Here is a 16,530-nt window from a genome sequence, read left to right on the forward strand (position 1 = left end):
GGCCTAATGAAGAAATCCACAAAATACAATAGGCCTTCGCAGCGCTGTCGCTGCTCGGGCCTAATAATAATAAGAATTCCACGAAATACAATAGGCCTTCGCAGCGCTGTCGCTGCTCGGGCCTAATTAATAAATGGGATCGGGTCTTCAATAAAAACTGATTTTCTGGAGTTTATCCTTTTTTTCTATTGTATATTTCAAGTCCTGATGGGTTGTTGTTAGTCCGCACATGAACTAAAACTTTCCTTATAGGCCACTCACCTATTTTGCTTAATTGTCAAAATGCATGTGTTCTTATCAAGCACGGTGTGCTCAAAGTTAGCCTTGAGTGGCCAGGAGTAAAGACAACAACTTTGAAAGGTTTTTCAGAAAGACAAGAACTGTTGCTTTCAGAACGCATATGTTGTTGCTTTTCATAAAGTGGGTGTTTCAAATGATGTAATTACACACAATTACTATGGCGTGTGGGAACAAAGACTGAGTAGATGTAAAGGAGGTAATTAGATGGTACAATGGACATTTGGGTAGTAATGTAAATGGAGCATTGAGTGACCTGGGTTGGAGCATCTGAGTTTAAGTGTCCAAAATTCAGTCTGAGAAAAATGATATGCCTGATTATAGTTTATGTCAGCTACCTTTAATAATTCTTCCTTGTAAAAAATGTATAAACCAACAACTTAGTGCTGGCTAATTGTGAAGACAACTTGGTTCTGTCAGGCAGACGAACATAAGGAACTAGATTAAAGCTGGGTGAGGATAATCTGAAAATTAACTGAATGAAACAATTTTATAGTTTGTTTAGTTGAACCATACACTACAAAAGACCATTAAAACATGACTGTTAACACATGTTAAAGGTCTTCTTTGTGTCCTATGGGACATCACCTCTGCCCTACTCAGGATAGTTAGCCTTGCAGCAGTTGGGTAAACCCAAAGGCTTTGATCTAGTTCTGGGAAAAGTCTCTAAATCATCTGGTGGCCTCCATTCGACTGGTGGCAATGTCTGATGATTATGTCTAGCATATGGTAAGAAAGCTGGAAACTGTCCTCATCAGTGAACCCTTCTGAACTGATTGGTGTGGTGCCAGTATGGATTGAAGCCAAAAAAGAAAGAATGATCATCAGGTCTGACACAATGGAACAAAGCGATAAGTTTGAAGCTGAGCCTACAAAATCAGAGGCATAGCCTTGGTAGCACTGACAAAGAAGTCTGAGTTTTTTCTTTGTATGGAGCTCTAGCTTCAGGTGATGAAAGTCATGTTTTAGCCATAAGTAAGACCTTAGTTCACACAGCCAGCCATCTTAGGCTGTGCTGTTTTTCTTATCACCGACAGGTTTACATTATAGATACCATCAGAGTTCAGTCCTTGTAATTCCACTACAATGTGACAGAAGAGACTTCCAAGCATTTCACTCTCACAGCATCCCCTGAAGCCTAACAGAAATCCTAAAACCTCACACCAAATGTAGGTTTTTAGCTCCAACAGAGGTCATTGCTAATGTAGTGCTTGACTGGAATTGCTTCATTGTTCAAATGGAAGACAAGATTAGTCTTTTGCACACAGTCTAAGCTATAATCCAAATTTTGATCATACAATATTTTGTGATCATAAAACAATTTTGTAAAGAATGAACAAATGGTTTAGTAGGGTTTGATTACAAAAAGTATTTTTAAACTTATTGGTTGAAGAGTAATAGTAACTAACCTCACCAAGGAAATAATCCATTCGATCAATCTGCAGCGCTGTTATGCGAAACAGTGTTGTAATTTAAAGGATTAACATGTCAAAGCAAACTCACCATATCGTCATACTGCAAATGACAGGCTCTGTAAAGCGTCACTACCCACGTTGACATGTCTTTCAGAAGAATTAAATGCTCCACTTCCTTCTAATTTACCTTATCTAGCTGCCTATGTGCTAATCACTAGTTTACTGTAGGCCTTTGCCTCAGCAATGCAAGCACCGTCATTTATATGTCATCTGGTGCTGGGATTGATGTAACGAATGCCATAGGAGGCTTTCTCTATCATTCAAATGAGGACATCTGGTCCATCTATGGGATGTCATTGCCAAGCTTTATACTAGCTTCAGGAATAAATGTGACACCTGCTTACCTGGAAAACAGTCTAAATCAGTGGCTGTCTCAAAGACTGAGGCAGGAGGAGTGGCATCAGACAATAGCATGAATTGGAATGAGGCTGCAGTACAATAGACTCAGTTCAAATTCAATCAGCCTACACAAACAAGTTCTGCCATTACAGTGCATGAATGGACTGATGAATTGAGTGGTGTTATTTATTTCCCCTATGAAGTCTCCAGCACACTATTGCCATTGTCAACAAAAATGCTGTTAGTGCACTAGTCAGACAAAGAGTGGGAGTTGCAGTGAGTTCAGCAAAACTAAAACATTCAAACAGGAGTGTGCTTTTGATGGTACGCATTTTTGCTTCTTGCAAATACTATCAATTCCCAGTACATGGTGCAAGTCAACTTGACTCAGTGACTCAGTGCTACTGTCTCTTTTTTTCCTCTAGAGATAGTACTTTGTACTTGGAATGTTTTCTTTGTGCCAGTTGGCTTGGGGTTTCAAGCCAGCTAAGCTGATACTAGACACTGACTTTAAAACTACTGCAGACCACAGAGACTCATCACATGCAGGCGCACCAGTGTCACTGCAGCAGTGCTGAATTCCTACACACAATGGCACCACGCCTTAATCTTTAAATAATGTTTGCAAATGTGTGTGCATGAAACATAAATCTACAGATGAGTGCAGATGAGGGACAATAGCATGTAATGAGGTTACAGATTTGCACAATATAAGTGTCTCTTAGTTACACTTTCATGACAGTTCACACTAAAAACGGTCATGAGGTTCTGCAGTTCAATAGCCACTCAGTATTTGCTTTATGAAAATTTGTGTTTAGTCCCTTTGTCATAGCAGTTTAACTTGGTGTTTCTATAAAGATAAATTAATTACATTTGTGCTGAAGAATTCAGTACTATATTCAAGAAAAAAAGCACATAAGACCTGGGAACAAACGTGAGTCTTGATGGGTTGACCCATACCATGCAATAAAAAAGATGCACTTGTCTTTTCTCACTTGTAACGTAAACAGCATTATTCATGGTACTGTCCCGCAGGCCCAGCAATAAATAACGAAGATTAATGCGATGGGGCAGAGGGAGCTGAGTAACATCTTGGACTTCAGAGAGCAGTTGTTGCATTCATTAGGCCTAAAGCACTACAGCCCTCTGGGTCCCAACTGTTGACCTCTTGGTGATCCAATATTGTGAACAGGCTGCAAAGTTAATCAAGGCCAACAAATTGTGATCTTTATAAATGACAGTCTCCTATGGAGCCACATTATTATGTCCCCTAAGGCTTCTATTTGTTTATTGGCCTAATTAAAGCGCAATTATAGTAATTTTTTATGCAACAATCCCTTCTGTTGAACAATCCCATGGCATGCCAAGAAGTATTGTGATGGCTTTAATGCAGAGTGGGAATCAAACAGTTTAAAATATTCTGATACACTGCACAGAATATGATAGTTTTCAATACGTTCTGCTTACATCTTAACTCTTAAAATAGATATGTATCAAACATGCTGCTCTCTGTATGCAGAGACACCTCTCATATGCATTTACTGATAGACTCCTGTTGTTTTTCTTGCATCTAGTTCAATGATTAATGCTGCCACGAGCTGCTTCTTTCATGTCATGTTTTGCCTTAAGCAAGATCTGCTGATGGCAGTATGATGACAGGAATGTGAGATATACAGCAACTCTCTTTTATAAGCTCAACTCACTGAATGCTCAGGTGCACTGCAATCGGTGGAAGTAAATTAATGGAAACAACCAGAAGGTAAAACATTCACTTATTTTATATTTTGGTGAGATTTTTTTTTACATGACTGTGTCAAAATATATTTTTAGCTAGACTTATAAGTAAGACAAAAAATGGGTTTGTAGCAGATGGATAGGTCATCAACAAGGTCTTAAACATTTCAGATGCTGTGCAGATAACTTAATGTAATACAAATTATATATATATATACACAGACATTTTCTTTACCCACTTCTACTTTCCGGGTCGCGGACAGGTGGTGTCTATCTCCAGCAGTCACTGTGTAAGAGGCGGGGTACACCCTGGACAATGGAAAGGTTGCAAGTCCATCGAAGGGCCACAGAGAGACAAACAACCATTCAGGCTCTTACTCACACCTAGGGACAATTTAGTGTATAATGCAAATGTGCCACTCAGTCTGTAATGTCAAAGACACAAATGAATTTGATTCTAATTATCCAACATAAAAACAATTGCATAAACACATAATTTTGGTTTACTTATAGTTAGAAAAAAAAAAAAAAACTTGACCACATCAAATAAATTAATGATTAGTTAATCTATTAAACTGTTAAATCGACAGCTATTCTGGTAAACTAAATTAAAATATCAAATAAAAATAATACTAAAATGATGGCGCTTTAGTTGACTTTTGCTCTTTTAGATATTTTAAGAAATGAATTAAGAAAATAATCTGTAGGTTATTTAAAACCTAAGATTAGGTTACAAATCTAATATGGGTTGCTATTACCGCTGGCAGATAATTTTGTTACTTTGACACTAATTTCATGTGTATTATTTTGCTCTATATAAAAATATTTGTAACTACTTCTACTTTTAAAGTTTTTCTTTTACGCTTACATGTATCCAATAAATATTCAGTGGTCAGGAGGCTTTCAGAATATTATCCTTGTGTAAAAAAGCAGAATGTTTTTGCGAGTAACAGCCTGGATTGAACAGTCCTCGAGGCGACACTGTACCAAACCCCAGGCAGCTCACTGGTTGATGCTCCCTGCAGCTGGGGGGTGGGGGTGGGGGGGACCACTGCAGCTGACCTTCTATCATACTGCTTTCATTCATCCATTCTGCTCTGCAGCCAGCAGACTCACAAGCTACCAGGGCTGACTGAGATGAGATGCAGTCAGTCTGGAGGGAAGGAGCCAGAGAGACTCACAGATAATAAAAACAAACTAGATATTCAAGCAGAGGTCACATCTGGGATGTTAAATGTTACCCTGTCTTGATGAAAAAACAACGCAAACCAACTGCGAAAAAAGAAAAATTATATAGGGAATTAAAAGAGCTAAGACTAAAGGTAACGCCATGTAAAAACCAAAACAATTAAATCCTGCGCATGAGGGATTTTATTAGCTGATTCTAATTTCATGCCAGCTGGAAATGACTAATTCTGATTTGCTCGTGTGTGTGTGCTGAAATTATTTATTAGGATATTTTAGTAGGCTGGGGTTTATTTACAGTCAGTTCTTACAGTTACCTAAGAACAGTCACAGTTATTTCAGCTGAGATTCACATCACTTTTACCTACCGCAGTGGTTTGAAAAAAATACTGTACCTGCTGCCAAATTCCACAGAAAATCACATACACAGTGAAGATTTTAAATAAACACAATAATAGTTTCTGCATCGTTAACCATCCTGTGGCTTTCTGGTCAAATGAACCCAAAGTTATATGGGCTTCTTTTCCTCTCTTTAGTTACAAGGGCTTCAGGACCTCTGAAAATATGTTATGGCTTTTGGTTTTGGTGCCACCTAAAGATTATCTGTGGCCCCCATCTGGTCCCCTTAGAAAATGTTCTGAAGGTGCCAGTGTAAGTAAAAGAGTCAAATCAACATCATGTGATGGACTTGCGACCTGTCCAGGGTGTCCCCCGCCTCTCGCACAGTGACTGGTGGAGGTAGGCCCCAGCTCCCCACGACCTGGAAAGGAGAAGTGGGTCAAAGAAAATGGATGGATGGGTGGAAACCTGCTTTGTAACATATCCCTGTGCAAAAATTCAATAAGCTCTGGAACAGCTGTCAATAATTCACTCCACTCTCTTATGTCAAAAGTGTAACGAAAAAAAGTCATCCTGGCCATGTTAACATTTATTCCACTGCTTAGTTGGAAATGTTCACAAATACTGTTTGTTGAAACTATTTGTAGAAGACCTTTTTAGTATTTACAACCATAGCTTAAAAAGTCACTGATACACTTCTTCAGTTTGGTTTTGAAGTTGTGGGAAGCCTATAATCTTCCTGCTCGTTAGCAGCGTTAGTGACAACAGTAGCTCTTTGCTGTCAGACAGACAAAATCCTCAAAATCTCTGCTGTCAGTTACTTTAAAAAAAAATCCTACTTTAGCATTAGCATCAACCTTGGCTAATTCACTAATCAGCACATCTGCCACAGAGTTTCATTAAGTTTTTTTGCTGCAGAGTTCATTAGAACCACAGTCAGCAGAGCCAAGGTGGGAACTTTTCTATCAGTTGGAGGGTTGTAAGCTGTGCTCTTTGCAGAATTTATCCAACTATTCTGGACAAACATGTCTGGGATTGCACCTGAACAGTCAGAGCCTATGCCTGGTGTTGTTTACAAGTCATACAACAAATATAGAGTATAGTTTCTGATAGGTAAAATCAACTCTCAGTTCTGTCTCATTAGATATGAGGTATTTAAATCATTTCCATGATTACCAGTATTTTTGTCAATACCACTCCTAACAGGAAAACTAAAAGTACAATAATATATATTTTTTAGTTTATAATTTTTAGATACATGTCTTTGTCTCTAATAAAAGTCATCCCAATGCATTCTACAGAGAACACAAACAAGCTCCAATTAATTTGCAGTAACCAGTATAACGTGATTTCAGTAAAATTTAAAAGAAATTGGCTTGCAGCAAATGTTCATCTCAGTTCAATACTTTGTCTAGCAGGCAACATGGGGGGGGCAATGGTTTCTATAAATAGACTGGACCTCTCAATTCCTAAATGAACCAGTCTGGATCCAAACTGAAACAAACACAAAAACACAAAGCCAAGTATACAAACATAACAACATTTAAAATGATTCATGTTTAGCTTTTTGTTGTTTAGACTCAAAAAACATGCCACATTTGGGCACATTTCATTAAGCAATTCAGTGTTGTGGTTATTGGTGTCACAATGTCCAGATTTCTCTGAAAAAGATCTGCATCTTTGCTGAGGCTAACAAGCAGCTTTTCTGTTTAATTGAACAACTTATTTTTAAAAGTTTGTTCTAGTAACTAAATGTTCTGTTTTTTTCTGTGTCCTCATGCCACCTTATCCGATGGTCAATAAACAATCAAAACTCCTGTAACTAAATAGTAAATTTCACTGAAACCATGGGTCAGTACATACTATAACTGTTATAATGAAATGTCACAAGTTTCTCCTCCTCCTCAAATCTTCTATTAAGACACTCATTAATTTGCCACATTGTTACAGATGAATAAAGCAGAAAAAGGTATAATGATATTTAATGTTACCTTCCCTTGTGGTTTGGAAGATTTGACTATGCATAAAACTTTCATGAGCTCGTTTCTTTTTACAAGCCTGCTTGTTGTGAATTACAGTACCATCCAATCGACTAAAGTTATCAGATTTGTGTCCAGCTTTACATGGTGGTCATATTAAAACCAACACTGCAGAAAATTTAACAAACACGGTGGTCTTGGCTTGTTCAGCACACACATCATAAAAGTAAATGAGATGCTGATTTGAAATAAGTTTTATCATGCAGAATTTTCAAGCTTCTATTGAACAAAGTAGAAACTACTTCTAAAACAATCTGGCCTGCCACGCCTCATTGGCTGCTTTAATTCTAATGATACACAGCAGATGTCTCTTGTATTGTATGCTGTCCTTATAGAAAAAAAATGTTTAAACTGTTTGTACTGTGCATGTCTGGTGTTTGTCTCCTGCAGATGTACATCCAAACAACCACACTAACCATCTCTGTGAGCCTGAGTGCTTCGGTGATCCTCGGGTTGCTCTACATGCCCAAGGTTTACGTGATTCTTTTGCACCCTGAGCAGAATGTGCCCAAGCGCACGCGCAGCCTCAAGGCCGTGGTTACTGCCGCCACCATGTCCAACAAATTCAACCCCAAGGCTGGACTCAGACCCAATGGAGAGGCCAAGACTGAACTCTGTGAAAGCCTTGAAACACAATGTAAGAACACAAATGTTAATCAGAGAGCCTTTAGCTAACAAATTTACAAGCTTTCTTTTTTTTTCTTCAGAAATATGTTGTCCTTTAGTATGCAAATCAAACAAACTCATGATATGATACAAAGCAGAACAAAGATGATTAATTATTAATAGACTGTGGCACATTGTTTAACACTTCACTGAATCTGGTAAATGTAACACTGATATTCATTTAGTGTGATGGCTAAAGGAGAATTGTTTTTGAGGAAGAATTGCAGGACTTAAGTGTGTGAGTTCATAAGGTGATTTTTTTAAACTGTTTTTGTCAACTTTCAATTTTGGGTCTTCTGATGTCCTTGAAACTCATATTCCTTCATTCATGTCTCACTGAATTACACGGCAACACAAGAAATTGCACATCTTTCACACAAAAAGCACATTCCTCAACTTCTTTCTGTTCACATTCAAGCTGAAACAATGAATCTGTCAGTTTCAATAATCAATTACTTGAGTAAGATAACAACCTTGTTTGAAATGACACAGTCTTGAACAGTCAATCACCACCAACAGCTACCATTAGATTTTGGTTCGATTTTTGTCCGACTTGATACCAGCTTGGAAATGCGAGTAGGTGAGAATATCAAAAGATTGAGTAACTACAATTTTTGAAACTTGGCAAACCAGTAGTTCTCCACCATATTGATGGTATTTGTGTTACAGACACAAGGACTTATAAACGTATTTAAAGGTAGTCATTGCAAAGTCAGTAAGACCAGTCAAAACATCATGAAGGAAGAAACAAATGTCTCACTTTTCTTTCCTTATACCGATGGTTATTTCTTTAAATTAAAAAATTGTAAGCAAATTTGTGCATGCTACCAACTACCACGTGCGTTTCCCTACGGAAACCACCAAAGTAGCTAAAAATAGGTCAACAATGATGACGTCCACAGAAGAGCTTTTTGGAAAAGAGAAGTTGAACAATGTTGGTGTATTGGTACAGATTTTTGCTCTGATTTGTTGAGTAAAATATATAGATAAAAAGACAGCTTAGGCTGAAACTGTAAATTTACCGGTATAGAAGATTTTTGCAAAAGTTGTGCACTGTCTGAATGGCACTCTTATATTTCCACCTAAACATCTTCTCTGAGGTTCTATACTTGTCTGATTCCGACATATTTGTTTACCAACACAGACTTCAGCCAGCCTAATGTAGGTCAATCATGTGACAGAAGCCTCCATGTGGTTTTCTGCAGATTCAGTCGAGTGCTTTGACCTACATTTCATAATAGCATATCAATATATCTGGAAAACCACTGGAGTAAACGCCTTCAGACAGCACCATCTCATATAGTTTAGGATAACCTTTTTTATGTTTGATTTTATACTTTGTATTGAATGCCTTTAGTATTTAAGCATTTATCATCAAACATGTTGGATGTGAGATTTCTGAACATAAAATCTGTACCAACATACAAAAGTCTTATCTAGTGAAGCAGTTCTGTTACAGGGAATTTATCTTGTTTATTTTTGAATGCATGTTGTTTTTAGGTATTTAGTTTAATAAGGGTGACTTTGCAATGCTTTTTTTTTTCTACAGACACAATTTATAATATTGATTTATATGAGAAAACAAATGGAGGTTGAACCATAAACAGAGACAACAAATTGCCTGCAAAGCATTTTATTGGGCAACCATTTTTGAAAGCTTTTCAAAAACAAATATATAGAAATATTTCATTAAATTAGGATCACTTCTAACAAAATCTTGGTGTTTGTCACTTCCTGTACAGACTAAAGCCTGCAGGGGAGTGTCTTGGCTTTACAGCCGGGTTTTGTCTCTTCCTGCTGATGCTGCCGGCGGTTGCTCTCATCTACTCCCATCTGCTTTCCAAGCGAGGCACAATTTATCTTGTACAAGCCTTATTTCTTGACCAGAGGCAGTGACCTTTTGAACTCCCCTCTGGTTGTTTTACAAGACCTCTCACCCAGAGGTACTTGGTCACATACAGTACAGTAACAACTACCAAATGAAGAAAAAGTGATTATTACCTTGATTAAACACACAAAATGCTTTAATCAGTAAGCTTTAAGTATCCTTCTGTCTTTACAGTGGACTGTTAAGTGTTTTATTTAAAACAAGCAAACTAAACGATTATTCAATGATGGATCAACAACCTACAATAACTATTTTAAGCCATTTCAACAAATGCACTGTGGCCCTTAAATTATCCAAACAAGTTTTAGTTTATTATCAATGGAACAAAATGAGTTTTGCAACATAAGTAGTAGCATTTTCTCCAAACACAACATCCCATTACATTTCGAACCTAACAGGACTCTCAGACAGAGACTGGTGCATCCTAAGGACAAATCCTGCCAAACACAAACTGAGCGGTGTGGTGTCTGCAGTTCAGTGCAGGGAGGAATGTCCAGAACTCTATATTGGAGAGACCAAACAGCCTCTCCACAGACGCATGGCTCAACACAGGAGAGCCAGCTCTTCAGGACAAGACAGCTGTGCACCTACACCTGAAGGAGAAGGGATACTCTTTTGAGGACCAAAATGTCCCTATTTTGGACCGAGAAGACATATTGTTTGAGAGGGGGGTGAAGGAAGCCATTTATGTCAAACGAGAGAAACCACCATTTTCCAACAAAGGAGGAGGTCTCAGATTTCAGCTTTCTAAAACTTACAATGGGGCATTAAGCCTGATACCCAGTCAGTTTCACTCCAATCAACACCTTCATTCATGAGAACAAAGTGGCCCATTTGTGAGCCAGACAAATGAAGACTCTAATGAGCGTCTATTTTGAGGAGAGTGAGTGTAATCTGCATGTGAATTTAGCTTACATAACATCTCAGCTTTTAAAGCTTGAACTCTACACTCTCTGATTTTTGAACTGATAAAGCTCCTTGGATGAGAAGCAAAATGTCTTAAGCTACATAATAGAAGTTCAGTTGTTTTTATTTTTTAACCTTTTTTTAGATTTACCATGTCCTGGATGACTGAGAATCTACACTTACTTTCTGAATGAAAATAAATGTCCACACATTTAACTCTTGCAGAAATGACCGCATCAACTGCCGGTTTTATAAAAGTCCCACAATGAGAACATTTGTAAATAAAGCAGGACATATAATCCATTTATGATGAGCAAGTGCACACACTCATAAGTTCCTGCTTCATAATTCTTCTCTGCTCACCTGTATGCATGATGCATTGCATTTGCTTGATATTATGAAAACGCTTAAGTTTGTGTGACATTGCTGTCAAAACAGAAACAGTCACAGAGGAGCCTCATCACCCATTCTCAAGGTACGATGCACAATTTCCACAGCACACATTTTACATCCTGTCCAGCATTTTCTGTGCTCTATTCCATCTCCACTATAAAGCATTTATTGGTGTCAAAATGCATCTCTCATTGTGACGAGCATGTGTGAACAGAAAGCAAATACAGAAAAAGATCTAATGTAATGTTTTGACAATCCTCAAAATGTCTCCACGTTCCACATTGAAAAACAATCGTTCTTTAGGGCAGAAAGAATATTTTAAATTAATGTAGACATCTGAAACAAAATATCTTTGGTTTACAGTTTTAGAAGGTATAGATAAATCAGCAAACGTGTTGCGTTTCAGCATTTACCTAATTTTGTAAAAGCAAACAAAAATAAAAGTTATGTCTGTTTTAATTTAGACTGAAATGTTCATATGTCATATGGTAAACTGATATACATTTTAATGGAATATTGATAAGTGTAATCAATACCGTTAGATAAAACATTAACTGAGAGATGAGTAATAATATTCACTATTTAAAGTGTAAAAGCAAATTAAAGCCCGAGCATTCATTGAAGGAATCATATTGCCTGCCCTGTTTCATGCTATGATTTTAAACTAAGATCATTCTATGTTGGTAAATGACAGAGTAGTGGCTGTTTTGGTCAAAACTTGGAAACACATTATGCACTGTTTTATGCATTATAATCATTGTTTTTTCCTGTCTTGCATTATCTGTTAGAGCCGGGGATATCAGCTGTGAATGACACTGAATTTTAAAGAATCACAAACAGAGCTGATTCCAATAATTATTGACAAAGTTTTAAATACAAATCTTGCAAAAACAGTTCAGCCACGTCACTGACACATTTTAGTTTAATGTCTGTAAAATTGACCAAAGTATAGCAAATTTTATGTTTGCCAAGACTGCTTTGCTGTGGGGGCCATCTTGAATTGGTTTGATTCCAAAGTTGATCAGTTGTTGCTGTAAGTGATGATTACTTTCTGACAGTTTTAGTCTAATCTGTCCAGTGATTCACAAGATATTTTGCTAAACGTACAGACAAACAAACTCACACACAGACTTACATGGGCACCTTTGGTAGCAGATGATATTTAAGAGACAACTAATTCTCCATTTAAGAAGTAGCCATCTCACCCCTCTGTTTTTTTTTAGCAACAAAAATGTTTGGCATTACTGCCTCTGTGACAAACTCTGAAATTATACAAGTGAAGTAAATAAAAGACTTCAGCAAACGAGTCAGCAAAAATTTACTCATATGATGTCCAAAACACTCTTCTTCTGTTTGCCTCAGGCAGGAAATTATTTTAATCGTTCACATCTGTCAGCAGAGATCCTTTCACTCCGTCTGCTCTGAAGTTGGAGGGATTCAAGCCTTTTGTCACACAGTTTTTTAAGCTGCAGTTTTATTTATACTTTTAATACCAGCAGTGGAAATGTTTTCTTTTACACACAAATAAAAGAGCTGACACTGTATTTGCTGCTGACACAAACCCATAAATCAATAATAAAAAATAAAAAAAAAGTATGACAATGCGCCGCAGTAACAATAGCCCAATGCTGTGAGGCCTGTCAGCCTATAATAGTTACATGTAAACACACAGCAGCATTAATTTTATTCAAGATTTAGATTTCTGTGGAGGGTTAATTGGGCCTTTTGTTACAAGAAACGGCACATAGGAAAAAGACACAGAATTGATACCAAGCTGCAATTTATCCTGATGGGGTTTCCGTTTCCAGGGGCTGTACAGTGCATGGCTATTTCAATAAGAACCATTTGTCATTGTCATCTCTGGTGTGGATGAAATTGAAAAAATCCTGTCTGGGGCAGCTCCCACAACAGCCACGATGTGGTTGCAATATGTCAGGATTTATCTGCTCCACCTCAGCGAATCAGCTAACACGGTCTGGTGAGACAACTGGAAAGTTGACTCCTGACAGCTGCAAGGAAAAGAAGGTGGTGGGGTTGCTGTAGGTAATACAGGCATACACTGAGGTAACATAAATAAATAAATAAAAACAACCTAAAACAAAGTAGGTTAAAAAAAAAGTACAACCACAGAGCAAAGGGATTTTAGAGATGTATTAAAGCAACACTGCTGAATGAGAACTCTAAGGGTTTTAGACAGCTTATCTTATATTTATTACAACAACAACAAAAAAGAATAAAAATAAAAGCCTAGCATTCCTTCATATCCTTCATATCATGCATGGTTTTTAGGACAAAGTTTTAAACTAAGACTAACTTGTGTTGAGAAGTGTTAGCGCTCAGAGAATGTTTTGAGGATGATTCTCTGCTACTACCACCCCAAATTTTAGCTTCATATCTGTAAAACTGACTGAGTAATATTCATTTTTGTGGTGGGTAATGTTGATTAGCTGTGGTGGCCCTTTTGAATGGTGGTGAGTCCAAAAGTTAATAAGCTGTAGATGTGCGGATGCAGATCTACAGCTTATTGATTACTTTCCCAGAAATTATTTAAAATCCATTTAGTAGTTCATGAGATATGTTGCTAATGCTACAAACACACATGCAGAGACACTGACTAAATCATTTTTGCCTTTTACCTTCAGCGGCAGGCAACAACATAAACATAACATAGTCAAATGTTCTCTTTAACTCATCTGTTTGAATCTCAGTTCCTTCTCTCATTTCTTCTCTTTCAGCCTTCTCGACAAAGCAGACCTACATCAGCTACAGCAACCACGCAATCTAAGGGACAAAGGTTCTTATCACAATTCAGGTTTTCCACCCGGCAGAGAGAGAGAGAAAAAAAGAAGAAAAAAATACTGTGAAGTGGAATTTCACACAGCTCAAAAAAAAAGGGTTTTCATTGTGCGGGTGGAGATCACAGAAGCATTGCCCAAAGACGTGACATGCTGAGGAGAAACCACGAAGTGGGGCGGAGATGGACAAAAAGAAACAACTGGAACAGATAACTGTACAATTTCAGAGATTCCATCTTCTGTCAACCAACAAAAATACACAGAAAAAAGAAAAATCTTTGCATGGGAGGGACCTGGAGACTGAAGGATGGAGCTTTTTGTTTGAGTGTTTACATTTGAGCTGCAGTACGTCGTCTCTGAAAGACTTCTGAGATCTTGAGCTGGGCTGAGTGGAACTGAACCCACAACAAGAACATGTTCAGGCATTTTTAATGTCATCTTAAAATACTTAAAAAGGCATCGCAAGGGATTAATTAACTCCTAAAAGGCATGAAAACATGGATTTCTAAGAGGGGCTTGCGTTTGTTTTTATTTCTCAGTGCATTCCAGTCTCACGAGTCAGGCGACTGGAAACTGGGATCATCGCAACAATGCAACAAATATGTACATGTGTTTTTCCGTCCTCTTTCAGGGTCCTGCTGATCTGAGAAGAGCGCCCTATATAAGAGGATATTTGCCAATTTTCAGCATGCCAGTTTCAACATCCTGTGTTGTGTTGTTTACCAAAAAAAACAAACAAAAAAAACCAAAACAAAACAAAAAAAAAAATTGGAATGTGTTTAAAACTCTGTTGCAGCGTTGTTAACAATTGTTTAGGCACGAGCCTATTGTACGTAAAAATTTGTTCTCAGTTGGTGCAGGTCTAGTGAGTGATTGTTTATCTGTGCTTAAGTGAGATCATAATTTGTATTAAGAGCTAGCCAAAGGCTGCCACTGCCCTCCTCATACCTGTACGTAAAGCAGTGACTCGTGGTTGGAATAAAACCGTGTTTTAGCCACTGTGAGCTGTCATCCAGGATGACCCTCTCATCACTGCCATCAGCTATTTTCTTGGTCACGCGAGTAAAGTGTAGGGTTGGAGCCTGGCTGTACAGATCCATTAGCAGGGGAATTAAGATGATGAATGCCCTTGAGAGGATCGTGCAGTTCGTCCTGAGGGTGATATCCATAATGGCCCAGCTACTGAGAAAATTCATTACTATACATGTCCTCTTCAGGCACTCTCGTGATAAGGAGGTGGCGAAGGGAAGTTGTAAAGCTCTTCAACAAATGAACATCTAATTGCAAAATACTATATCTCTATCAATCAATCTGTGCTTGCTGAACAGATTAATGTTTGGCTTCCTGCAGCATAAAAACCCTCTGATGTCTCGGGGGGGAGAAAAACGTTGTGGGATCATCTGTGTTGTGAAGTCAGTGCTGCTTTTCACGCCTCCCCCCGTTTTACTTTCAACACCATTTGTGTTGCAGAATAAAATGTGAGTGCTGACCAAATTAAATGGGCAAGTTAATGTATGTTCTTAAATAGAGTGATGATGTCTGCTTTTTGTCCTGACATATCCTAAAATTGAGGAAAATGTACAAAAAGATACAGTGCCTGGCTATCTGATTATGTATTTGTAAAACCTCATGACAACTAATGAAGTGTGTGAAGCATGTTTAATTTTTTTTATACAAAATTTATTATTTCTATTAAAATGTTTCCAAACTTCATCGTTCACTTTTAGGCTTTTGTGAATCAGAGACATCCTGTGGTGTGGCTTTATTGTGTCAGCAATTCAGCATTCACATAACTGTTTTTTTTTATTTATTTCTCTTGCATTTGCAACCTAACTACTTATGTATATTTTGTGTTATTTAAGCCATTCATATATCAAAATGTTCTGCTCATACAGGAGATGAGTGCTCTTCAAAGTTCTCTTCAATTCCTTGAAATACTTCATCTTACTCTTACTTTATCTTCTTGTGTTACTTTTAGCTAGTTTTTTTGCATCTTAAATTTGAGCAAACTTTACCTAGTGTTTTGCTACTTTCGACCTCTCGCTACAGTTTTGAAATGTTTTGGCTTTTGTTACATATTTCTTTGCTAGCACTTTGCTTTTAGCTTCATACTTTTAGCTTTTACAGCTCAGTTTTAGCTTCTTCAGCAAATTTCAGCAAAATGATTCATTACTTATTTCACACAAAATCCAGCCTATCTGTTTTTTTTCGATCTTTTTTTCTTTAAAGACAAAGAGGAGTATTTTTTATTCACTATGATATGGTCTTGAATATTGCTTGAATATAAACTGAAGGATATTTTAGCAGCAGTTCTGCAAGCTTGAATGTATAATTTCTGTCATTACAAACAGTATAGTTCAAGTGTTTCCATTTCAAAGAAAACAGTGCCTGCTGTTCTCTGAATAATGTGTCACCACAATTGCTCTGATAATAGCAGCAGAAGGAGTTGATGGAAGGAAACATGAAATTATTTT

General features: G+C 37.5%; 1 protein-coding gene across 1 annotated transcript in view; it reads left to right on the forward strand.

Moving 5' to 3' along the window:
• The window catches only part of LOC108231655 (metabotropic glutamate receptor 4), a 173,065-nt gene extending 157,298 nt beyond the window's left edge, over nt 1–15,767 (forward strand). The window contains exons 10-11 of the mRNA XM_037975497.1: nt 7,799–8,045; nt 13,997–15,767. Coding sequence (XP_037831425.1) covers nt 7,799–8,045; nt 13,997–14,046 — 297 coding nt within the window. The 3' untranslated portion in view covers nt 14,047–15,767. The remainder of the gene's footprint in view (nt 1–7,798; nt 8,046–13,996) is intronic.
• The last annotated feature ends 763 nt before the right edge of the window (nt 15,768–16,530 follow it).

The sequence above is a fragment of the Kryptolebias marmoratus genome, linkage group LG4, assembly GCF_001649575.2.
Source record: "Kryptolebias marmoratus isolate JLee-2015 linkage group LG4, ASM164957v2, whole genome shotgun sequence".
NCBI lineage: Eukaryota > Metazoa > Chordata > Actinopteri > Cyprinodontiformes > Rivulidae > Kryptolebias > Kryptolebias marmoratus.